At 34.3% G+C, this 27175-nt stretch overlaps 1 protein-coding gene across 1 annotated transcript in view; it reads right to left on the reverse strand.

Moving 5' to 3' along the window:
- Positions 1 to 203: 203 nt before the first annotated feature.
- Positions 204 to 27175, reverse strand: part of KNOP1 (lysine rich nucleolar protein 1) — a 32522-nt gene continuing 5550 nt past the window's right edge. The window contains exons 2-5 of the mRNA XM_053695210.1: positions 25430 to 26564; positions 23456 to 23524; positions 20279 to 20332; positions 204 to 926 (exon numbers count right to left, since the gene is read on the reverse strand). Of these exons, the coding sequence (XP_053551185.1) occupies positions 612 to 926; positions 20279 to 20332; positions 23456 to 23524; positions 25430 to 26557 (1566 nt within the window). The 5' untranslated portion in view covers positions 26558 to 26564 and the 3' untranslated portion in view covers positions 204 to 611. The remainder of the gene's footprint in view (positions 927 to 20278; positions 20333 to 23455; positions 23525 to 25429; positions 26565 to 27175) is intronic.

The following is a 27175-nucleotide window of genomic DNA, read 5'->3' on the forward strand; positions in this document are numbered from 1 at the left end:
CAGTGAAGGGGTTAATTAATTAGCTGGTAAGGGTAACAGTATTGTAGTATAGAGTTTACCCTCCCACATGACACCTCCCTGATGGGTTTCATATCCCTTTAAAACTGTTTACGTTTTTTGTACTTTTGAAAACTTTTATGATACTTCTTATGAACCACTACCTTTTTTGGTATTTGAAATACATTTCCAATAATGGACAAAAATATCCAGAACTGTGTTTTAATGTCATCTGTACATAGATCATCTCTGAAGAAGGGCAAGTGCCAAACTCTTAACCACATTTTGAGATTTATATTATTCATGACTTATAATAAAGAAACTAAAGCACATTCTAATTATTATTTATAGTTTCATACATATCAAACTGGTATACTGGAATATAAAACGTACAAAATGTTTAAACCTTTTTTTTTGATATCCAGAATATTATTTTTTACAACTGGATAACACTACAAATGGTATTCACTTCTATGCATGAAAAATGTCTAATAATAACAACATCTGAATATAAAATGTTTAACCCTTGGTTCCCAAAGAGGTCCTTGTTTGGCAGTAAAAAGGGTCAAGATGCAGAATAGACCAACACTGCTTGGGTGGCTGTTGTTTTCAGATTAGTCATCAAACTTTATGGATTTAGATGCAGTTTTGTCAATGAAGAATGTCTTCTTTGGGGCAGGAGGCTGGAAGCCCAGGCCAGATCCTCTGCTCTGTTTCCAGTTGAGGGCCTTGTCAAACTCTTCCTGCAGGTTCCTATTTAGGGCCGTCTCTTCAGTCTTGCCCAGAGCCATATTTGCTTTTTGTTGGCTTGGTGACTTTGTGAAGGCGGCTTGGTTTCCCTTTTTGAATCCACCCAAAAGTCTAAGAAACTTGTCTTTTTGTTCAGAGCACTGAAACGAAGCTGTGTCCCACTGACCAAACCTTGCATCCTGTTAAAGATAAAAAATGGTCAACATAACCACAGAAAAGGTTCTCTATAGTGTAACAAATACAGTTTAAGGATGCATTAAAAACCTCGTGTGTTTGTATAAAAACTGTGCTCGTTTCACACTCTACAAAAAAATAATAATCCTGTAACCTAAGTTTTCTTCAGTCCCTTAGAGGAACTTTAAGTATCCAATCCAGACGCTTGTCACAGGACTAGCAAGGGAATGTGCATCTTGCATGTGCAGGCACAGCCACTCTCTTTCCCCCCTCATTTCAAGGAAGTTTACTATGAAATCTCAAAAGATCATGGAGAAACCTCACATGATTATGCCAAGATCCCATGAGATGACAGTAAACCAAAGCGTGAACGGGTGATGCCGATTGAAACCTTTTTTCTCAAGGTTGTACCAAGAAGAGATGAGAATTTATGTTAAGTAACATGTACCTTTAATACATTTTTTTTTTATAAGTAAACACTAAACACCCTGTAATTACAATACTTTTTATAGTGTTGCTATAGAATAACATATCGGCTAAGTCTTAACATTTTTAAAATTTAAATCCTTTTTACTGCAATTATTATTCAATAGCTAAACTCAGCCTAACATTTGCCTTATTTGGTGGAGCCAATCTGGGCTTTAAGGGGATAGTAAACCCCAAAATTTTCTTTTATGAATCAGATAGAACATACAATTTTAAACAACTTTCAAATTTAATTCTATTATCACATTTTCTTCATTCTCTTATTATCCATTGCTGAAGGGACAGCATTGCACTACTGACAGGAAGCTGTAAATATCTATTTAGCCAATCACAAGAGACAAATGTGTGCAGGCACCAATTAGCAGCAGCTCCCACTAGTGTATGATATGTGCATGTTCAGTTTTTTAACAAGGGATACAAAGAGAACAAAGCACATTTGAAAATAGAAGTAAATTTAAAAGTGTCTTAAAATGACCTGCTCTATCTGAATCCTGCAGGTTTCATTTTGACTTTCCTATCCATTTAAGCTGCAGACAACAAGGCTAGAAAAAGTCAGTTATATAAAATGCATTATTTTGCATTTGTTATCTGCTAATGACAATTAGGGACAGATATGTAGCAGAGTTATCCTTGATAAGTTATCAAGTGCATTTCAAGTTTTGAGAATTAGAAATTGCTCCTTTTCTGAGCTAAATTACATGAAAATAAGGCAAAATAAATAATAAAAATATATTGTTTCATTAAACACATCTAAACATTTTACATACATATGTCAAGGTGTTTACTGCCCCATTAAAGAAGCTATCGCCTGCTGTAATGTAGAAGCACCAAGCACGCTCACACGTATCTGCTAACGCTGCACAGCCGCATCCAATATGTAGAATGAGCTTGTACGGCTTTTGTGTTACAGTTTACTGTGCAGAGCCAGAGAAGCTGATTTTGCATAATGTAGACAATAGCGGAAATGCATGAGCGTGCACTGCTATACTACAGCTTCTGATTTGCTGTACTGTTCACTTGGGGCCCGATGATCAAAAGCTCTCCGCTCAGGTGAGATGATCCTCCAGCACTGTGAGATCCCTAGTGAAATTCTTAAAAGGCAGATTTTGCTTTTTTTCTCTGCATTTCTGTATGTAAAGGAGAGACAAGCCCAGTGCAATATAGCACTGCATGATATGAGAGTTCTGCTACCTTTAATCTTTGTGCTTTGTATTCTATATTACTTTACACTTTAGATTACATTTTATTAAATTTAAACTTTGCACTTTCTATTTTGTATTTTATTGTGTATACAGCAGTGTATTTAGGATTGTGATTTTACAATTTCTATTTATGTTTTCACAGTTTCTCTGTAACTTTAACAAATTAGAATCATACCTTGTATATTTTATGTGTATCTTTTACAAATTACATTGCACTTTACATTTCTTCTATTTAAAATAAAACTGAAAAACTGTCAGCTTCAGTTTCCCAGAGTGCTTCATTAATTCATATGGGCCAGCTAATCAAACATTCTCTAGTTTGGAGAGAAATTATGGTGCACGCTTCACAGAGACTGAACTGAAATTTCTAAGAACAAGGGTTGAACCTGGAAGTCCATAGAGATGAGAGATGCCTTCCATTGAAAGCTCTCTGGGATAAAAAAAAATCACATGGGAGAGAGAAGGTAACCAGAGAACACATGGGGTTGATATAAAGGCTCAGTTTGCTTAAATTACAAATTAAACTGAAATTCACAATTTAACTTGCATTTGTCTATATTTTAGAATATATTACTTTTCTGTTAAAATAAGTGTATGATGAATTTTGAGAAAATGTCACCTGCATACAGCTGGCAGGGTAAATCAGTGAGATCAGTTGGTTTCAAATGCTTACAAAATTTCACAACACTTGTGATAGAGCTTCAGACATACCCTGTGAACTCCCCTGTTCTGCCCTGTCCCTCCCACTTTCTGAAACTGTCAGTCTTCATAGATTTTATTTTTTTTGGACACATTTCAAAATATATTCAATTTCCCTGACCCCTGTGTCATGAGACAGCCATCAGCAAATCACTGACTCTTACATATACACTGTGAACTCTTGCACATGCTAAGTAGGAGATAGTACCTGAGAAAGTGGGCATATAAAAAGACTGAGCACAATTTGATAATGTACAGTTTTTTTTAATTGCATGCTCTATCTGAACCATATTTCATTTAAACTTTAGTGTTCATTTAAATTACAGGGAAAGGGAATAAAATAATAATAAGTATATGCATATCCCTACTGCTTAGTGCTTTTTGTGTTACACAATACAAAACTACTGAGCAGTGGGTTCTACTTAAAGGGACGGTCTACACCAACATTTTTCTTATTTAAAAAGATAGATAATCCCTTTATTACCCATTACCCAGTTTTACATAACCAACACAGTTATATTAATATACTTTTTACCTTGTATCTAAGCCTCTGCAGACTGCCCCCTTATCTCAGTTCTTTTGACAGACTTGTATTTAGCCGATCAATGCTAATGCTGACTCGTAAATAACTCCACAGGAGTGAGCACAATGTTATCTATATGACGCACATGAACTAGCACGTTCTAACTGTGAAAAATTGTCAAAATACACTGAGATAAGCCAAGCTTTTCAATGGTTTGAAATCAGTTTGAGCCTACCTAGTTTTAGCTTTCAACAAAAGCTACTTAAAGAACAAAGCAAATTTGCTGATAAAAGTAATTTGGAAAGTTGTTTAAAATGGCATGCCCTATCTGAATCATGAAAGTTTAATTTGGCTTGACTGTCCCTTTAAGTTCTGCTATATCTGCTTATCAAGCTGCAGGCAGTGGCTACGCTGAGAATTTCTAACTGTACATTTAACTAGAAAACAAGTAAGTTGTTTACTGTTTCTAACACAATCTGTTTCTTTTTATGCTTACTTTAACAAATTTGTCTTTACTAAAGGAGCACTGTTTAATATCCCTTTAAAAGTTAGCTAAGTATTTATTGTTTTGTAAAGCAAAGCAAATATTCTGCAGTAACAGATCTAACCTCCTTTCTGGTAGTAAGAACGTCATAAGACCAGACAATTTAAAGTCTTTTAACTGTAATTACAACAATCTCAGAAGCTATGTCATGTCTCCTATTAATCATTGTGGTTTTTGCACCACGGTCCTAGTGGGACAACCTCTGTGTATTAACGTTTTATCTACCTATCCTTTGTAATTACCACTTTACAGTGTCAGCTTTTCTAAGACTACGCCAAGCAATTATTTTTATAGCACATGCAGCCAATTCCTTCTGGTTCTTCCAAAAGCCTAAACAATTATGCTGCCGAGCTTTCATCTTCAATTGGCTAATCATCAGTTCCAAATCATGCTTAAATTGCTACAATTCTTCAGTAACTTGTCAAGTTTAAATGCACACAAAGCCAATGCGAACATTTACATTTTCACTGGTGGTTCAAGCTTAGAGCCAAGTTCAATTCAGCATTTCATTTACATTAGAATTGGTTTCTTTTCAATTTGCACTCAAATTGTTTTAAGTGCAGTCTGCTGCTACGGGAAAGATAGTCTGCTGCACAGAGCAATTAGATTATATTTAGTATTTGGGAGCTGATGAAAGGGGTGTGCAGTTGTCTCTGCCAGTTCTAACAATACGTATAAAAACAATGATAAAGTCTGTGTGTTACCCCACAATATAGGAACAAGAAACCCACATTTTGCCTTTCATGATTCAGATAGAGCATAAATTCTAAAGAACCTTCCAATTTACTTATTATCAAATTTGATATTTATTATTATCATCATCAAATTAGCTTCATTCTCTTGCTATCCTTTGTTGAAGGAGCAGCAATGCACTACTAGGAGCTACCTGAATACATCAGATTACCCAATGACAAGAAGCGTACAATATATGTACAGTCACCAAATAACAGATAGCTCCTAGAGCATTGATGCTCCCAAGTCTACCTAGGTATGCTTTTCAACAAAAGATACTAAGATAATGAAGTATATGTTATAATAGAAGTATATTGAAGCATCTCTTAAAATTGCAGGCTCTATCTGAATCATGAAAGTTTCACACTGACTTTACTGTCCCTTTAAAGGGACAGTTTATGTAAAAAAAATGTCCTCTTTTTTTTTGTTCCCAATGATGCACTTTACCTGCTGGGGTGTATTAAATTGTTTACAAGTATTTACTTTACCCTTATATTACATAGTTGATTTATCCTGTGGTATCCCCACCTATCCTGAAAGTTTCTGGCCTTGGCACCAAGCTATAGTGTGTAAACACAGCCAGCAGAAGAAATTACACTTCCAGTGGAGTATAGAAGAGATAAGGTAATACAATTTTAATTTTCCATTGTTCTTTGGTTTACGGACAGATATAAGATAAAGAAGCATGTATATGTACACAATGTGATAAAGTAATACGATCTGATTATAACTACAGATATAAGATAAAGAAGCATGTATATGTACACAATGTGATAAAGTAATGCAATCTGATTATACCTACAGATATAAGATACAGACACATGTATATGTACACAATGTGATACAGTAATGATATCTGATTATACCTACAGATTTAAGATACAGACACATGTATATGTACACAGTGTGATACAGTAATGAGATCTGATTATACCTACAGATATAAGATACAGACACATCTATATGTACACAATGTGATAAAGTACTGAGATCTGATTATACCTACAGATATAAGATACAGACACATGTATATGTACACAATGTGATAAAGTAATGAGATCTGATTATACCTACAGATTTAAGATACAGACACATGTATATGTACACAGTGTGATAAAGTAATGAGATCTGATTATACCTACAGATATAAGATACAGACACATCTATATGTACACAATGTGATAAAGTACTGAGATCTGATTATACCTACAGATATAAGATACAGACACATGTATATGTACACAATGTGATAAAGTAATGAGATCTGATTATACCTACAGATATAAGATAGACACATGTATATGTACACAATGTGATAAAGTACTGAGATCTGATTATACCTACAGATATAAGATACAGACAAATGTATATGTACACAATGTGATAAAGTAATGAGATCTGATTTTATTACAAGGACAGAGACTTCATATTTTGCTTATAACTTTTCTTTACTGCTTAACAGCTTTTCAAAGTATAACATATAAACTGCCATCATTTAAAAGAAAAAACATAAATAACATCCAATGAGAATAGGATAACATAGGACAGTATTTAAATGTCCAGTAAACAGTAATAGGTATAAATAGTCCAAGTAGACAGTTAAACATCCTCTTTTCTTTTGCTGCTCTACAAGATAAGTATTATTATTTTTGTTCTCATATATTGTTATTAAAAACGTTGTTTCTTTCGTTTTTCTTTGCATATTATATACTTTTATACATATATATCTGTATTTTAAGGTGTGTATTTCATGTTATTGTTTGCTATATTACTGCCGTTTTTTATTTTTAGATTAATACTTATTTTTCAATTAATCCGTTATTACTTTCATGTTTAAGCGTTTTTTCCTTCGCTTTTTATTTCGTATAACATACTCTCTATACCCGTTTTTTATTTTTTAGATTAATTCTTATTTTTCAATTGATCCGTTATTACTTTCATGTTTAAGCGCTTTTCCTTCGCTTTTTATTTTGTATAGCATATTCTCTATACCCGTTTTTTACTATTCCCTTCTACAATTGTTTCCCCTGCTTACTCTGTCGTTTCTCCCTGTGTCTGTCTCGAGCTCCGGCCGCCATTTCCTTTGCTTTCTTTCTCTCCTACGTCACGGGACTCATTTTCCCGCCTCCTTCTATGTTCTCTTTCACTCGCAATCTCCCGCCTCCTTCATTACCTCACTCGGTTACGCCCTGACAAGATCCTGACAGTTTTTTCTGCTGAACAAGTTATTTAGTTTGGAAACAATTGTTTCTTTATTTGTTCTTTCAACGGTTTTATATATAGTTCAATCGTTTAGTGATTTTAAAGGATCTTTTTGACTGATTTATTTAGTTTTAAATATCTTTGGTTGTGTCCTTTATATAATTATAAATAATATCTTTGAGTTTATTTTACAATTATTTATTCTATACTTAGTTTAAAATGTCTCAAGATACATCTCAATCTTTAAATGAAACAAATTTAAGTAATATTATTTTATCTATGGAGAAATTTAAACAGCAAATGTCTGAACAGATGCAAAGTGTTATTGCTACAGTTAATAGTTCTCAGTCTGCTGTTCACAAAAAGACATCTAAGAAAACAAAACATATTATACATAAACCTTTACCTAAAAAATCTAAAAGACAATTAAAGTCTGTTTTACGTCTGCCTGGTTCAGACAATAAAGATTCTACATTACAAAAACGTGATGATATTTCTAACTCAGAATCTGATTCTGAATCTGCTTCTCAATTTCAGAAAATAATTGATTACAGAAAACATGTAGACTTAGTTTCTACAACTGAGTCAAATGACTCCTATGATTTTTCTGATGAAGAATTTAAGAATGATAATAAAGATGATAATAATGATGATAATAATTTTACAGATATTATTGATTCTTCTTCTGAGGAAGAATCTAAAAAGAAAAAGAGAAAAATTTCTAATTCTCCTAAACCTAAACTTATTGATAATAAAGGAGATTTATTTACTGATCCTGATGAACTCCAACACCCTAGATCCTCCCAATGGAGACCATCTAAACGTGTTGCAAAGTTTCTAGATTATTATATCAGGAAACCATTATCTAAGAAAACAAAATCTACTCTGAAGGCAGAATGCCCTAGGCCTGACCTTCCTCATAATACTCATTTAACACCTGAAATTGATGTAAATTTATTAAAATTTATTGGTTCTAAAGATTTTAATTTGAGAAAAGGTCCTGACCGTTATTTAAAAGCATGCCAAGATAAACTACTTGATGTTCTAGGACCTGTAACAAAATTGTTTGAAATCTCTGAAGAGGCTATTTCTGTAGACTCACAAGTTGATCCTTACATTTTAAGAGAATGGATTCAGAGAGTTGTTTATTTATTAGGTGACGCTAACACGTCTTTAGCTTCCCAACGTAGACGCATTGTTTTAAGACGTATTGATCCTAAAATTTCTGACTTCGCCTTAACTGAGATGGGCCCTAAAGCTAATGGGTTACTTTTTGGTGACGCAGGACTGAAAGAACTGGGTCATTATGTTAATAGTTTTAATTCTCTTAACAAAATTAAAATGAGTACTAGAAAAATATTTTATCCTCAGCAAAACAGAATTTTTGACAGGGCTGGGAAAGGCAGGGGCCGCTTTCCCAGCCGTACCCCAGCAATCTCCCGGTCCTATTTTCAAAACATGCCCTCTCCAGCAACTTCCCATTCATATTTCTTCCCATCAAGGAACAGACAATGGGCAAATCGGAACTTCAGAAACAGATCATCCCGCAGACCTTTCTCAGGTAAGTTCTCACATCTCTCTACTCACTCCTTTTTCCCAAAAAAGAATAGGAGGAAGATTAGCCCTTTTTATTCAAAATTGGCACCTTATTACTTCAGACCCTTGGGTTCTTCAGACAATTACAGGTATTCATTTAAATTTCACTTCCCCTCCGATTCAAACATTTCTTCCAAATCCAATAAAATTTTCCCAATTAGATTTGTCCCTTTTGAATCTAGAACTACAAGACCTATTAGAAAAGGAAGCAATAGAAAAAGTTCCTTTCCCTTCAAACTCCTTCATCAGCAATATGTTTCTGGTGAAGAAGAAAGAAGGATCTTTTCGACCTGTAATAAATTTAAGAGATTTAAATTGTTTTCTAGAATACAATCACTTCAAAATGGAGGGTATTCATCTTCTCAGAGATTGTCTTCTAGATTTCGATTGGTTGGTTCGCCTAGATTTAAAAGATGCTTATCTAACCATTCCTATTCATCCAGACTTCAGAAATTATCTTCGCTTCCTTTGGAAAGATTGTGTTTGGCAATTTTCTTGTCTCCCTTTTGGTCTTTCTTCAGCTCCTTGGGCTTTTACGAAAGTTTTAAAACCAGTTGTAGCTTGGTTGAGAACAAGGGGTGTTCGTCTAATTATTTATTTAGACAATATCCTTTTACTCCACCAAGATTATTCACAACTTCTAGATCATTTACACCTCACTATTTCTCTCCTTCAGAACTTAGGTTTTATCATAAATTTCAAAAAATCTGTTCTTATTCCTTCCCAGAATCTTATTTTCTTAGGTTTTCATATCAATACTCAATCTGCTACATTGAGTCTTCCTTTAGAGAAAATAAAGAAAATAAAGAAAGAAATTATGTATCTTCTCAAAAGAGATCTTTTTCCCATTCGCTTTCTTGCTCGAATTATAGGACTTTTGTCGGCTTCAATTCAAGCTATTTTCCCAGCTCCTCTTCATTACAGAGCTCTTCAAAGATTGAAGATTCAATATCTTCGTCAAGGTTTCTCCTATTTCCACAAAATCTCTTTGTCAGAGGAAGCCAGAATAGAATTACAATGGTGGCTTGCAAACATAGAAGCATGGAATGGCAAAGCAATTTTCGGGAAATCTCCAGACATTATTCTGGAATCGGATGCAAGCAAATCAGGTTGGGATGCAAGATGTGGCCCTCATATTACAGGAGGAAAATGGTCTTGGCCAGAGAAGAATCTTCATATCAATTGTCTAGAACTTTTAGCAGGCTCTTTTGCAGTTCAAAGTTTTGTAAAAAACAATCAACCAATTTCAATTCTCCTTCGGATGGACAATATTTCAGCAGTCAGATATGTCAATCGTTTAGGAGGTACAACTTCAAAGATTTTATCCAATCTTACCAAGGATTTTATTCATCTATGTCTTTCTCAAAATATTTTTCTGCAAGCAGAATATTTACCAGGTCTCAACAATTAAGCTGCAGATTGGGGTTCTCGATATTTATCGGATGCCAGCGACTGGAAATTGAACAGAAATATTTTTCTTATTTTACAATCTCTGAGAGGTCCTTTTTCTATAGATCTTTTTGCTTCTCGTCTGAATTTTCAAATTCTTCCCTTTTTCAGTTGGAGACCAGATCCCAAAGCATTAGCGACGGACGCCTTCCTGCAACAATGGCCAGTCAAAGGAGCTTATGCATTTCCACCTTTTTCGATGATTCCTCGAACAATCTCATTTGTGAAAAGGAATCTATTATCTCTCCTTCTAATAACTCCTTGGTGGCCAACCCAATCTTGGTTCCCTTCTCTTCTGGAGATGTCTTTCCTTCCTCCAATATTAATTCCTCTTCAACAAGACCTCCTCACAAATCCCATAGGAGAGTTTCACGAACAAATTCTTCTAGGTTCCCTTCAACTTATTGCTTGGAGCATTTCAGGGGATCCTGGTCCTCCGATGGTCTTTCGTCAGGAGCTAAACTCCTCCTTCAAGAGTCTTGGGCACCAGGAACCAAAAAATGTTATCTTTCCTCCTGGTCTAAATGGTCTAGCTGGTGCAATATCAGGAGTCTGGATCCCTTTTCAGCCCCTTTAAATGAAGTCATTAATTATCTCACTTCTTTATTTGAGGCTGGTTTGGCTTACAGATCAATTAATGTTGCACGTTCTGCTATTTCAGCCGGACATGAACTTCTTCATAATACTCCTATAGGTCAACATGTTACTATATGTAAACTTCTGAAGGCTATTAGAGTTAAAAAACCTCCAGTACCAAGATACAAATATTTTTGGGATGTAGACTTAGTTATAAACCTTTTTAAATCTTGGCCTGATAACTCTGATTTATCATTAAAACAACTTACATGTAAATTAGCTACATTATTATGTCTTTTATCATGTAAAAGAATTTCAGATGTTAGAGCTATAGATTATGATGCAAAAATGTTTTCTCCTCATGGTGTCATTTTCTCCTTGTCTAGACGTACTAAAACTCTATCCTCTTCTATATTTTACCCTTATTTCTATGAACAGCCTAAACTTTGTGTTGTATCTTGTTTAAAAATCTATGAATCTAAAACTTTTTCTCTTCGAAATTCTTCTTCTAGTCAACTTTTGATTTCTTTTTCTCTTCCTCACTCTCCTGTTTCTTCTACTACTATTAGTAGGTGGGTTAAATGGATTATGATGCAAGCTGGTGTGGATACATTTTTTACTTCTCATTCAGTTAGAGGAGCCTCAGCTTCTAAAGCTTTCTCTAAATCTGCTTCTTTACAAGATATTTTGAATGCAGCAGATTGGTCCTCTGATTCTGTTTTTCGTCAATTCTATTTTAAACCTATTTCTTCTATTCCACACCACCTGGTATCTTAATTTTTTGTTTGCTTTAAACTAGCAAAATATGAAGTCTCTGTCCTTGTAATAAAATTCCGATTATCCTAATATTATGACGGAATAATCTAGATTTTATTAAAGAGACAGAGACGAATATTTTCCCACCTCTTTCATTGTTTATTATTATTCCCTCCCTATATATTTTATATTTATTATTTAATCATTTTTATATATATTTTCAGCTCCACCTTCTTCAACTCCAGGAATTTAAAAGAGAAGACTCTATAAATTTCTCTTCGGATTTTCTGAATTCACCAATTCCAAAGTTGTCTTCAAGATCAAGTTTGACTAACCCGTTCATTCCACGAGGGATTCGTTTGGCCTTGTCATTGTTGTATTTTTTCAGCATGTGTTGCATTTTTTCAGAATTTTGTTTCTTCCTTCTTCCAATAATTTACTTCTTCATCACATCAAACAGAAAAGAGGATGTTTAACTGTCTACTTGGACTATTTATACCTATTACTGTTTACTGGACATTTAAATACTGTCCTATGTTATTCTATTCTCATTGGATGTTATTTATGTTTTTTCTTTTAAATGATGGCAGTTTATATGTTATACTTTGAAAAGCTGTTAAGCAGTAAAGAAAAGTTATAAGCAAAATATTCGTCTCTGTCTCTTTAATAAAATCTAGATTATTCCGTCATAATATTAGGATAATCGGAATTATACCTACAGATATAAGATAAAGACACATGTATATGTACACAGTGTGATAATGTAATGAGACCTGATTATACCTACAGATATAAGATAAAGAAGCAGGTATATGTACACAATGTGATAAAGTAATGAGATCTAATTATACCTACAGATATAAGATAAAGACACATGTATATGTACACAATGTGATACAGTAATGAGATCTGATTATACCTACAGATATAAGATAAAGACACATGTATATGTACACAGTGTGATAATGTAATGAGATCTGATTATACCTACAGATATAAGATAAAGAAGCAGGTATATGTACACAGTGTGATAAAGTAATGAGATCTGATTATACCTACAGATATAAGATAAAGAAGCAGCTATATGTACACAATGTGATAAAGTAATGAGATCTGATTATACCTACAGATATAAGATAAAGACACATGTATATGTACACAGTGTGATAATGTAATGAGATCTGATTATACCTACAGATATAAGATAAAGACACATGTATATGTACACAGTGTGATAAAGTAATGAGATCTGATTATACCTACAGATATAAGATAAAGACACATGTATATGTACACAGTATGATAAAGTAATGAGATCTGATTATACCTACAGATATAAGACAAAGACACATGTATATGTACACAGTGTGATAAAGTAATGAGATCTGATTATACCTACAGATATAAGATAAAGACACATGTATATATACACAATGTGATACAGTAATGAGATCTGATTATACCTACAGATATAAGATAAAGACACATGTATATGTACACAGTGTGATAAAGTAATGAGATCTGATTATACCTACAGATATAAGATAAAGATACATGTATATGTACACAATGTGATAAAGTAATGAGATCTGATTATACCTACAGATATAAGCTACAGACACATGTATATATACACAATGTGATACAGTAATGAGATCTGATTATACCTACAGATATAAGATAAAGACACATGTATATGTACACAATGTGATACAGTAATGAGATCTGATTATACCTACAGATATAAGATAAAGACACATGTATATGTACACCGTGTGATAAAGTAATGAGATCTGATTATACCTACAGATATAAGATAAAGACACATGTATATGTACACAGTGTGATAAAGTAATGAGATCTGATTATACCTACAGATATAAGATAAAGACACATGTATATGTACACAGTGTGATAAAGTAATGAGATCTGATTATACCTACAGATATAAGATAAAGACACATGTATATGTACACAGTGTGATAAAGTAATGAGATCTGATTATACCTACAGATATAAGATAAAGACATGTATATGTACACAGTGTGATAAAGTAATGAGATCTGATTATACCTACAGATATAAGATAAAGAAGCATGTATATGTACACAATGTGATAAAATAATACAATCTGATTATACCTACAGATATCAGATAAAGAAGCATGTATATGTACACAATGTGATAAAGTAATGAGATCTGATTATACCTACAGATATAAGATAAAGACACATGTATATGTACACAGTGTGATAAAGTAATGAGATCTGATTATACCTACAGATATAAGATAAAGAAGCAGGTATATGTACACAGTGTGATAAAGTAATGAGATCTGATTATACCTACAGATATAAGATAAAGAAGCAGGTATATGTACACAGTGTGATAAAGTAATGAGATCTGATTATACCTACAGATATAAGATAAAGAAGCATGTATATGTACACAATGTGATAAAATAATGACTATGAGATCTGATTATACCTACAGATATAAGATAAAGAAGCATGTATATGTACACAATGTGATAAAGTAATACGATCTGATTATACTTACAGATATAAGATAAAGACACATGTATATGTACACAATGTGATAAAGTAATGCAATCTGATTATACCTACAGATATCAGATAAAGAAGCAGCTATATGTACACAATGTGATAAAGTAATGAGATCTGATTATACCTGCATATATAAGATAAAGAAGCAGGTATATGTACACAATGTGATAAAGTAATGAGATCTGATTATACCTACAGATATAAGATAAAGACACATGTATATGTACACAATGTGATACAGTAATGAGATCTGATTATACCTACAGATATAAGATACAGACATGTATATGTACACAATGTGATAAAGTAATGAGATCTGATTATACCTACAGATATAAGATAAAGACACATGTATATGTACACAATGTGATAAAGTAATGAGATCTGATTATACCTACAGATATAAGATAAAGACACATGTATATGTACACAGTGTGATAAAGTAATGAGATCTGATTATACCTACAGATATAAGATAAAGACACATGTATACGTACACAATGTGATAAAGTAATGAGATCTGATTATACCTACAGATATAAGATAAAGAAGCAGGTATATGTACACAATGTGATACAGTAATGAGATCTGATTATACCTACAGATATAAGATACAGACATGTATATGTACACAATGTGATAAAGTAATGAGATCTGATTATACCTACAGATATAAGATAAAGACGCATGTATATGTACACAATGTGATAAAGTAATGAGATCTGATTATACCTACAGATATAAGATAAAGATACATGTATATGTACACAATGTGATACAGTAATGAGATCTGATTATACCTACAGATATAAGATAAAGAAGCAGGTATATGTACACAATGTGATACAGTAATGAGATCTGATTATACCTACAGATATAAGATAAAGACACATGTATATGTACACAATGTGATAAAGTAATGAGATCTGATTATACCTACAGATATAAGATAAAGAAGCAGGTATATGTACACAGTGTGATAAAGTAATGAGATCTGATTATACCTACAGATATAAGACAAAGACACATGTATATGTACACAGTGTGATAAAGTAATGAGATCTGATTATACCTACAGATATAAGATAAAGACACATGTATATGTACACAGTGTGATAAAGTAATGAGATCTGATTATACCTACAGATATAAGATAAAGACACATGTATATGTACACAGTGTGATAAAGTAATGAGATCTGATTATACCTACAGATATAAGATAAAGACACATGTATATGTACACAGTGTGATAAAGTAATGAGATCTGATTATACCTACAGATATAAGATAAAGACATGTATATGTACACAGTGTGATAAAGTAATGAGATCTGATTATACCTACAGATATAAGATAAAGAAGCATGTATATGTACACAATGTGATAAAATAATACAATCTGATTATACCTACAGATATCAGATAAAGAAGCATGTATATGTACACAATGTGATAAAGTAATGAGATCTGATTATACCTACAGATATAAGATAAAGACACATGTATATGTACACAGTGTGATAAAGTAATGAGATCTGATTATACCTACAGATATAAGATAAAGAAGCAGGTATATGTACACAGTGTGATAAAGTAATGAGATCTGATTATACCTACAGACATAAGATAAAGAAGCAGGTATATGTACACAGTGTGATAAAGTAATGAGATCTGATTATACCTACAGATATAAGATAAAGAAGCATGTATATGTACACAATGTGATAAAATAATGACTGAGATCTGATTATACCTACAGATATAAGATAAAGAAGCATGTATATGTACACAATGTGATAAAGTAATACGATCTGATTATACTTACAGATATAAGATAAAGACACATGTATATGTACACAATGTGATAAAGTAATGCAATCTGATTATACCTACAGATATCAGATAAAGAAGCAGCTATATGTACACAATGTGATAAAGTAATGAGATCTGATTATACCTACAGATATAAGATAAAGAAGCAGGTATATGTACACAATGTGATACAGTAATGAGATCTGATTATACCTACAGATATAAGATACAGACATGTATATGTACACAATGTGATAAAGTAATGAGATCTGATTATACCTACAGATATAAGATAAAGACACATGTATATGTACACAATGTGATAAAGTAATGAGATCTGATTATACCTACAGATATAAGATAAAGACACATGTATATGTACACAATGTGATAAAGTAATGAGATCTGATTATACCTACAGATATAAGATAAAGACACATGTATATGTACACAATGTGATACAGTAATGAGATCTGATTATACCTACAGATATAAGATAAAGAAGCAGGTATATGTACACAATGTGATACAGTAATGAGATCTGATTATACCTACAGATATAAGATAAAGACACATGTATATGTACACAATGTGATAAAGTAATGATATCTGATTATACCTACAGATATAAGATAAAGACACATGTATATGTACACAATGTGATAAAGTAATGAGATCTGATTATACCTACAGATATAAGATAAAGACACATGTATATGTACACAATGTGATACAGTAATGAGATCTGATTATACCTACAGATATAAGATAAAGAAGCAGGTATATGTACACAATGTGATACAGTAATGAGATCTGATTATACCTACAGATATAAGATAAAGACACATGTATATGTACACAATGTGATACAGTAATGAGATCTGATTACACCTACAGATATAAGATAAAGACACATGTATATGTACACAGTGTGATAATGTAATGAGATCTGATTATACCTACAGATATAAGATAAAGACACATGTATATGTACACAATGTGATAAAGTAATGAGATCTGATTATACCTACAGATATAAGATAAAGACACATGTATATGTACACAATGTGATAAAGTAATGAGATCTGATTATACCTACAGATATAAGATACAGACACATGTATATGTACACAATGTGATAAAGTAATGAGATCTGATTATACCTACAGATATAAGATAAAGACACATGTATATGTACACAATGTGATACAGTAATGAGATCTGATTATACCTACAGATATAAGATAAAGACACATGTATATGTACACAATGTGATACAGTAATGAGATCTGATTATACCTACATATATAAGATAAAGAAGCATGTATATGTACACAATGTGATACAGTAATGAGATCTGATTACACCTACAGATATAAGATAAAGACACATGTATATGTACACAGTGTGATAATGTAATGAGATCTGATTATACCTACAGATATAAGATAAAGACACATGTATATGTACACAATGTGATAAAGTAATGAGATCTGATTATACCTACAGATATAAGATAAAGACACACGTATATGTACACAGTGTGATAATGTAATGAGATCTGATTATACCTACAGATATCAGATAAAGACGCAGGTATATGTACACAATGTGATAAAGTAATGAGATCTGATTATACCTACAGATATAAGATAAAGAAGCATGTATATGTACACAATGTGATAAAATAATGACTATAAGATCTGATTATACCTACATGTCATTTTAAACAACTTTCCAATTTACTTTCATCATCAAATGTGCTTTGTTCTCTTGGTATTCTTAGTTGAAAGCTAAACCTAGGTAGGCTTATATGCTAATTTCTAAGCCCTTGAAAGCTGCCTCTAATCACATACTTTTTTTTATTTGCTTTTCACAACAGGGGAGAGCTAGTTCATGTGAGCCATATAAATAACACTGATCATGCCCGTGGCTCGTCGCAGACACTGCACTAATTGCAAGTCAATAGATAATAAATAAAATGTCATGTGATCAGGGGGCTGTCAGAAGAGGCTTAGATACAAGGTAATCACAGAGGTAAAAAGTGTATTAATATAGCTGTGTTGGTTATGCAGAACTGGGGAATGGGTAACAAGGAGATTATCTATCTTATAAAGCAATAAAAATTCTGTTGTAGACTATCCCTTTAAGGGAAAAACTATTTTACAGTATACTTTAAGCTTTGGTTCCTAATTGTTCCTAATTGTTGTCACATGGGCGTTAAAAACGTTCATGATTTAGATCGAGCATACACTTTTGAAAGATGTTTCAATGTACTTCTAATCTCAAATTGACTTCATTCCTTTGGAATCCTTTGTTGAAAAGCATACCAAGGTAGGCTCAGGAGCAGCAATGCGCTGCTGGGAGCTAGCTGGTGAATGGTGGCTACATACATATGCCTCTTGTCATTGACTCAGCAGGTGTCATAGATCCCAGTAATGCATTGCTGCTCTGAAACTGACTTTCACTATGTGTTTAATCCTCTTGAAGGGGTTAAAGAGACAATCAATGTTATGTGAAAACTTGCTTGAATGTAGGGCCAGTAATCTATAATACCTATTGAAATAGCATTAAAATCTGTAGTATTTTATTTATAATTTACCTCCGAAAGTGCTCTGCAGCGGATGTCCTCAGCCACAGCTTTTATTTAAAGGGACATTAAACTTTCCTGGTGCAATTTTATACAATTTTCCAATTTACTTCTAATATCTTATTTGCTTAATTCTCTTGGTATCCTTTGTTGAAAAGCATAGTTAGGAAAGGCTCAGGGTCAGCAACACACTACTGGAAACTACCTGCATATTGGTGGCTACACGTATAAATGCCTCTTTTCATTGGTTGACTAGATGTGTTCAGCTAGCTCCCATTAGTGCATTGCTGCTCCTTCAACAAAGGATACCAAGAGAAGGAAACAATAATAGAAGTAAACTGGAAAGCACATGCATAGCAGCTGTACATCTGTGAATGTTCAACAGAAAATGTATTGGGGGGAGAAGTCAGCTTTGAATTGGATGAACTGCTCACTGCTTTTTATAATGTTTAATGTCCCTTTAAAGTTCTTTTTTTTGTATCTAAATAATTTTAAAACACATTACTTTATTAATTTATTTTAAAAAAACAAACTGTTCCTCTGCTGGTGGAAAACTATTTTTGTTTGTTTGTTTATGCAAAGTTTGCAAACAAAATTGGAATTTAAAAAGTTGTTTAAAGGGACAGTAAACCTAAAAAATAATGTTATATAATTCTGCACATAGTGCAGAATTATATAACATTATTTAGGTGCTATAGCTATAAAACCCTTTTTTCCCTTTTTAATATTTAAAAAACATACCGCTTTTACAGACCCACTCTCTGCTGAGCGGGTCTGTTTTTATTAGTCAGCGCATCGGGCCAGCTGTATAGTCACAGCCCGGCCCGAACCGCGCCATAAGACTAAGTGCAGCTCGCTCCTGCTGTCTGACAGAGCAGGAGCGAGCTGCACTTAGTGCTATGGTGCGGTCGGGCCGGGCTGTGACTATACAGCTGGCCCGATGCGCTGACTAATAAAAACAGACCCGCTCAGCAGAGAGTGGGTCTGTAAAAGCGGTATGTTTTTTAAATATTAAAAAGGGAAAAAAGGGTTTTATAGCTATAGCACCTAAATAATGTTATATAATTCTGCACTATGTGCAGAATTATATAACATTATTTTTTAGGTTTACTGTCCCTAGTTTAAAGCATTCATTTATTTTCTAGACCTTTTGCAATGCAGTAAACAATTACTGATATATACTATTCATATATATATATATATAAAATCCCTTTAATGCCCCTTTACATAGCAGCATATGTTTTTTTTAATCATATATCTGTTAATATATTCTAACTCCGTAACATGTAATTATTCCTAATTAAAATGTTTTAGATGCCTGAATGGTGATTAGAGAGCTTTTCTATTAGTGACTTTTCCTAACATCTGCATTTTAAATATACCTAATATGTCTTTGTATCTGAGCTATGTAGCTATTGTTGCAGGACAGAATAGCCAATGCAAATGCTCATCTGAGAAACCCCTCTGGGAGAACACTCTATCCGTTCCGCAGCACTGCCGCAATCACATCCCGGCTGCACCAGCAACCTGCTGACATGAACAGCATGAACAAAAAAATACATGCAGCTTAATTCTGAAAACACTGCACTGCCATTCAATATGAACGGCAGCTCCAACACTACCTTGATTTTTCCTGACTCTCTATCAATGTCGTCTTGCAGAGCTTGTCTCTTGACCTAAAAAAAAATGACAAAATAATATTGTCAGTTAAAGGGACATGAAACACAATTTCTCTCATGATTCTGTGATTTTGTTAAAAAGGATACATAGGTAGGCTCAGGGGCTACTGATTGGTGGCTGCACGTCTCGTTATTGGCTAACCAAGCAAGTATTCTTTCAGGAAAACCTTGTACGTGGCTTAATTCATGCGTCCTTCACAAACATAAATCTGCCCGATTACAGCCTTGCTGAAGCACCCCCAGATCATCACAGATCCTCCACCAAATTTCACAGTGGGTGTGAGACACTTTGGCTTGTAGGCCTCTCCAGGTCTCTGTCTAACCATTAAACATCTAGGTGTTGGGTAAAGCTGAAAATTGGACTCAGAGAAGATAACATGGAATCGGGTAGATTTATCTTTGTGAAGGACGCATGAATCAAGCCACGTACAAGGTTATCCTGGAAGAAAACTTGCTTCCTTGTGCTTTGACAATGATCCCCAACTCTGAGGATTGTTTTTTCCAGCAGGACAATGATCCATGACTCACAGCCAGTTTAATCAAGATGTGGATAGAGGACCACCAGATCAAGACCCTGTTATGGCCAGCCCAATCTCCAAACCTGAACCCCATCGAAAACCTCTGGAATATGATCAAGAGGAAGATGAATGGTCACAAGCCATAAAACAAAGCTGGGATGCTTGAATATTTGAGCCAGGAGTGGCATAAAGTCACCCAACAACAAATTGAAAGACTGGTGGAGAACATGCCAAGATGCATTAAAGATGTGATTGAAAATCAGGGCTATTCCACCAAAAAATGATTTCTGAGTATTGTGGTATCTAAAAATGAATATGATCTTTTTTTTCTTTGCATTATTCGAGGTCTGAAAACAGTGCATCTTTTTTGTTATTTTGACCAGTTCTCATTTTCTACAAATAAATCCTCTAAATGACAATATTTTTATTTGGAATTTTGGAGAAACGTCAGAAGTTTATAGAATAAAACACATGATTATTCTACTCAAACACATCGCTATAATTAGTAAAACCAGAGAAACTGATAATTTTGCAAAGGTCTCTTAATTGTTTACAGAGAAAGGTCTCTCTTCACATCCAGAACTTGTATAGAGCTGATAAACAGAAAAATTTACTTTCTAAAGTTCTTTGAGGGACCTCACAGTACCGACAAGACCTTATAGACCATCTCACCAGACCAGAGAATCAGGACCTTAGTGTAAAAGCTCAAAAGGATGACTCAGAAGAACCTGCAAAACTAAATGTAGCCTCAAAGGAGAGATGCATATTTAAAGATTAGATGAATTATTGTCAGAGTCTGAAATAATGTCACAACATATCAGGATGGAAGACGACTTTTCACTGGAAAAAGAACAAACTTAAAGTGAATGTAAACTTTCATGAATCAGTGCCAGGTTTTTAAAAATACTATAAAAACAGGGGCACTTTCATTCATGTAACTTTACATTGCAGCGTATTTTTACAAATACCTTTTTCTGCAGCCAAGCCGAACCAGCAACCCCTGCCTGCTTCTGATGCTGTACTTACACAGCAATGACGAAACCGGCTTCTCCCAATCACAGCGTGGCCTCAAGAAATGGTTGCTCTGGGGTGCACGCCATGTTTAGAGGAAGCCGGTTTCGTCATTGCTGACGTAAGTACAGAGGATCTGCGGTCGGAGTATCGCCAGCCCGGCTTGGCTGAATAAAAAGGTATCCTATTATATAAAAGGCCAAGTGTGTTTGTCCGAAGCTGTCATGCACAGTAGAGACAGCACGAGGACAAACACACCTGCCCTTACCTGACAATCCATGCTGGTGTTTGCGGCAAAAGTGGGTGTGGCCGAGCGGGAGCGTGGCCATACGGAAGCATGGGCGTGACCGGGCATGGTGGGGGGCGTGTTTGGGCATGGCGGGTGCGGTCGGCATGATAGAGAGGGAGAGAAATAGAAAGAGAGGGGGAGAGACAAAAAGAGATAGGAAAGAGCTAAAGAGGGGGAAGTGCAGAAGAGGGGGGAGAGAGCAAAAGAGAGGAGGAGCGAGAGAGAGCGCAAAAGAGAGGGGAAGAGAGCGCAAAAGAGAGGGGGAGAGAGCGCAAAAGAGAGGGGGAGAGAGCGCAAAAGAGAGGGGGAGAGAGCAAGGGGTGGGACCGCTGTACTGCAAAAAATGGCCCGTGTGAACGGGCTTTAGGACTAGTTTAAAAATAAAACGCTGCAATGTAAAGTTTCATGAATTAATGTGCCCCTGTTTTTAATAGTGTTTTAAAAAAAAACAGGCACTCATTCATGAAAGTTTACATTCATTTTAAAAAAGTCTGTACTTTTAGAGAACTATGTATAAACCCATTTCTGTGATGTTTTGCAGAAAATCTAAAATAGATACAGAATTCCTGTAAAATGTAACCATTTATACCTTATAACATGCCTTAGCTGGTACAGATAAACTACTTAATCTGAAAAACCTTTACCCTTAATGGGACAGTCAAGTCAAAATTAAACGTTCTTGATTCAGATAGGACATGCAATATTAAACAACTTTCCAATTTACTTTTATCTTCAAATTTGCTTTGCTAAACCTAAGTAGACTCATAAACTGATTTCTAATCCGTCGAAGGCTGCCTCCTCTCTCAGTGCATTTTGACAGTTTTTCACAGTTAGACAGTACTAGTTCATGTGTGTCATATAGATAGCATTGTGCTCACTCCCGTGGAGTTACTTATGAATCATCACCCATTGGCTAAAATGCAAGTCTATCAAAAGAACTGAGAGAAGAGGGCAGTCTGATTAGATACAAGGCAATCACAGAGGTAAAAAAAAGTGTTAATATAACAGTGTGGGTTATGCAAAACTGGGGAATGGGTAAAAAAGGGATTATCTATGTTTTTAAAGAATAAACATTTTCAAGCAGACTGTCCCTTTAACAATAAAGGAATCTGTAACCAAGCCATCAGTACAAGCAATCTTTACACACCAGCTCTCAGTGTTCAGATCTCTTGTTGTTTGCTTGTTTCTCTCTCTTTTTAACCGCGTTCAGCTCACATTACAGCAGCTTTGTGTAGTGGCCCCTAGTCACATTAATAAACCGATTGGGAAATGTCCCTGAGATCAGCCTAAGAAAATATTTACCGTATCAATAGGTATTTTGACAGAAGCGGCTTTCTTCTCAGGTACAAACTCTTCATCTTGTTTTCCCTCCTACACCACAATAACGAGATAAAAAGAAAAAATTAGAATCTATTGGACTTCTCCAAAACGTGAACAACCTATGCACTTAACAACTGACGAACTCTGAAACTGGATATAAATCTTTTGTCATGAATTGGCAACTTGTTTCTAGTGATTTTTTTTAAAATTAGAAATAAAACCATCAGAAAGTGCCTATCAATCTATTAAGGACCATAAAAGTAAAAAATAATTGTTGATGCTTTAGATAGAGCATGTGATTTTAATTTTTTTTTAGCGTACTTCTATTATCAAATTTGCCTTGTTCTCTTGGTATGCTTTGTTGAAGAATAATCCAAGGGTCAGGAGAAGTAATGCAGTATTGGAACTAGGATGAACACATCTGGTGAGCAAATGACAACAGGCATGTGTGTGTAACCACCAGTCACCAGCTAGCTCCCAGCAGTGCATTACTGCTACTAAGCCTACTCTTCAATAAAGGATATCAAGAGAACAAAGACATTTTGATAAGTAAACTGGAAAGTTGATTTTATACCGTATATTCTGAACCACGCAGAAGGAAAGCGACTATGCTGGTCCTAAGCGTGACACGTGGCAATTGGTAGATGCATACAGGCTCCTGTGGGACTTTAAAGAGATACGAAACTCAAATTTTGTCTTTCATGATTCAAATAGAGCAGCAAAAAAAAAGCAGGAATTTAAAGCTTAGTAGCTGGACCATTTTAGATTCAACACCATGGATAGCGCATGCTTATTGGTGGGCTACATTTAGCCAATAATAAGCAAGCATGACCCAGGTTCTGAAGCAAAAATTGTCTGACTGCTTTGCTTTACATTGCTGCTTTTTAAATAAAGATAGCAAGAGAATGAAGAAAAATTGATAATAGGACTAAATTAGAAAGTTGCTTAAAATTGCTGCTGTATCTGAACCATTAAAGAAAAAAACTGGGTTTAGTATACTTTTAACTTTGTTTTTAGACATTTTTTACATAGTTTGCACTGTGCATTTGTTCAATAATAGAATGAATTAGTACATTTTGTTACTGCACTAACATAACCCTTTAAAACAGGATATGATAATAATGTGATCAACAAGACAACATATACATTTTTTCTCTTTTAAATATATATGTTTGTCATGTATATAAGGTCCGTGTATTACGGACTATTTTATATGATTAGTTAAAGGGACACTGAACCCAAATTTTTTCTTTTGCGATTCAGACAGAGCATGCAATTTTAAGCAACTTTCTAATTTACTCCTATTATCAAATGTTCTTCATTCTCTTGGTATTTTTATTTGAAAAGCAAGAATGTAAGTTTAGATGCCGGCCCATTTTTGATGAACAACCTGGGTTGTTCTGGCTGATCGGTGGATAAATTCATCCACCAATAAACAAGTGCTGTCCAGGGTTCTGGACTTTCTTTTTCAAATAAAGATAGCAAGAAAACAAAGAAAAAAATGATAATAGGAGTAAATTAGAAAGTTGCTTAAAACTGCATGCTCTATCTGAATCACAAAAGAAAAAAATTGGGTTCAGTGTCCCTTTAATAAAAGTTACATTTTATGGAGTTCTAAGTTGTGACTTTTTCTACCTATATACCCTTTTGAAGTGAGTGCTTTTGTCTCTCTTTATTTATAATATTATATTGGCACTGAGCACCCTCCACACAATTCACACAATAAACATTGTGAAACATATACATTGCAGCCGTTCTAGTTACACAGGTGTAAATAGAGGGTCAGTAGAAAGCTACAGGAATATGCCAATGCATGGAATATGCATAAAAGAGAACACAATTACAAAGTAAACTCCATGAATCAATCTAGTATCCTTTAACAAAATACATAGTATAACAATAATTTGTGTCACGTTTATATTTTAGTAACTCCAATTGAAGATTCTTCATACTTACAGTAACTTCGTTGTTTTCCAAAACATTTCTTTTTTTCTTTTTGGGTGGTTTTATTTTTTCTGCACTTTCTATTTCGTTTTTTCTTTTTTTCTTCTTTTTAGGAACGTCGGCCTCATCTGCATGATCCTTTTCTGCATTCTGAAGATCTTCCACTAATTCTCTGTTCTTTTTTTTCTTCTTCGTTTTTTCTTTCCTCTCCTTGTTGCCGCTGTCATCTTGTACAGACTCATAAGCTATCGGTAAATCGGATTCTTCTTTTGTCATATGTCGCTTTTTCTTTTTTTTCGAAACCTCCTTGGACTTTGTATCTAGATGATCTTGCTGTACCTGTTCAAAGTCGGTTTTATTTGGATCACAGACAGATTCTGTTTCTTGAAAGTTTACATTATTCTCTGAGACACCACAAGGTTCATCTTCATCATTGTTGAGAAACTTTACCTTTTTTTTCTTTTTCTTTACTTTATCGGAACCAGAACTAATACAAACATTGTCCGAAGCATCCGTCCTAGTATCTTCAGTTTGACAAACGCTTTTTCCATTAGTGGAAATCTCTTCCTTTCGCCTCTTTTTCTTTCCCAACGTATCATCAATACAAACTGTACTGGCTGGTGTAGGGTCATCTTCCTTTATAGGCACAGGGACATCTTTTTTCTTTCTTTTCTTCATGTCTTTGGTTGACAGAGACTCGTCGGTAGAAGTAGGGTCTTCAATGTCTTTCTTTCTATGCTTCTTTTTCTCTTGTTTATCAGGAACAACCGTATCATCAATAGTGTTTAGTCTGGAAGTCTCCAGGGTTAACTGATGAGCATTTTCTTCATCAGGCAAAGAAACTTTTTTCTTTTTCTTCTTGACGTTGACGCCACCTGGATTTATGACATTGTCACTGTTCGGGATGGTCAGTTCCGTCTCAGCTTGGATCTTTCCTTTCCTTTTTTCCTTTTTCTTGAAAACAATATGATCATCTCCTGACTCAGGTTGTAAAATTACATTTTCTTCCAGTGCAATATTATGTTTTTTACTTTTACTTTTTGTTTTTTCTTGAGATTCTCCATCTACAACGCAGAGTTGCTTTTTTTTATTTTTCTCTTTCAAATTCTTGCCAAGTACCTTTTTATCAGCTTTAGTCATTTTAATTCTGCAAAACATTAAATAAGACGTGAAATAAAAAACACTTAAGTTTTGTAAACGTGTTGTAATTAAAAAATACAAATTGTAAGTTAATAATGTAGCTATAGTTTCCACTTGCTCCCAGTAGTGCATTGCTTATCTAGAGCTAACTTTTAACTATGTGTTTAACCCATTTGCAGACATTAACCTCAGTTTAAATATTCTTTAACAAAGGATACCAAGAGAAATAAGCACAATTGATATTAAAAGTAATTTGAAAATGGTTTAAAATATTATGTTCTATCCAATCTATTTAAGTTGAATTTTAATTTAACCCCTTAACAACCAAGGACGTGCAGGGTACGTCCTCTAAAAAAAGTCAGTTAACGTCCAAGGACGTACCCTGCACGTCCTCGGTGTGGAAAGCAGCTGGAAGCGATCCTGCTCGCTTCCAGCTGCTTTCCGGTTATTGCAGTGATGCCTCGATATCGAGGCATCCTGCAATAACCTTTTTTAGCCATCCGGTGCAGAGAGAGCCACTCTGTGGGAAGCATCTTGGGTACTGGCAGACAGCTGCCAGTACCCAAGATGGCCCCCAATAAGGCAGAGGGGGAGGGTTAGAGAGCTGTTTTGGGGGGA

Source organism: Bombina bombina, chromosome 11, assembly GCF_027579735.1.
Source record: "Bombina bombina isolate aBomBom1 chromosome 11, aBomBom1.pri, whole genome shotgun sequence".
NCBI classification, from domain to species: domain Eukaryota; kingdom Metazoa; phylum Chordata; class Amphibia; order Anura; family Bombinatoridae; genus Bombina; species Bombina bombina.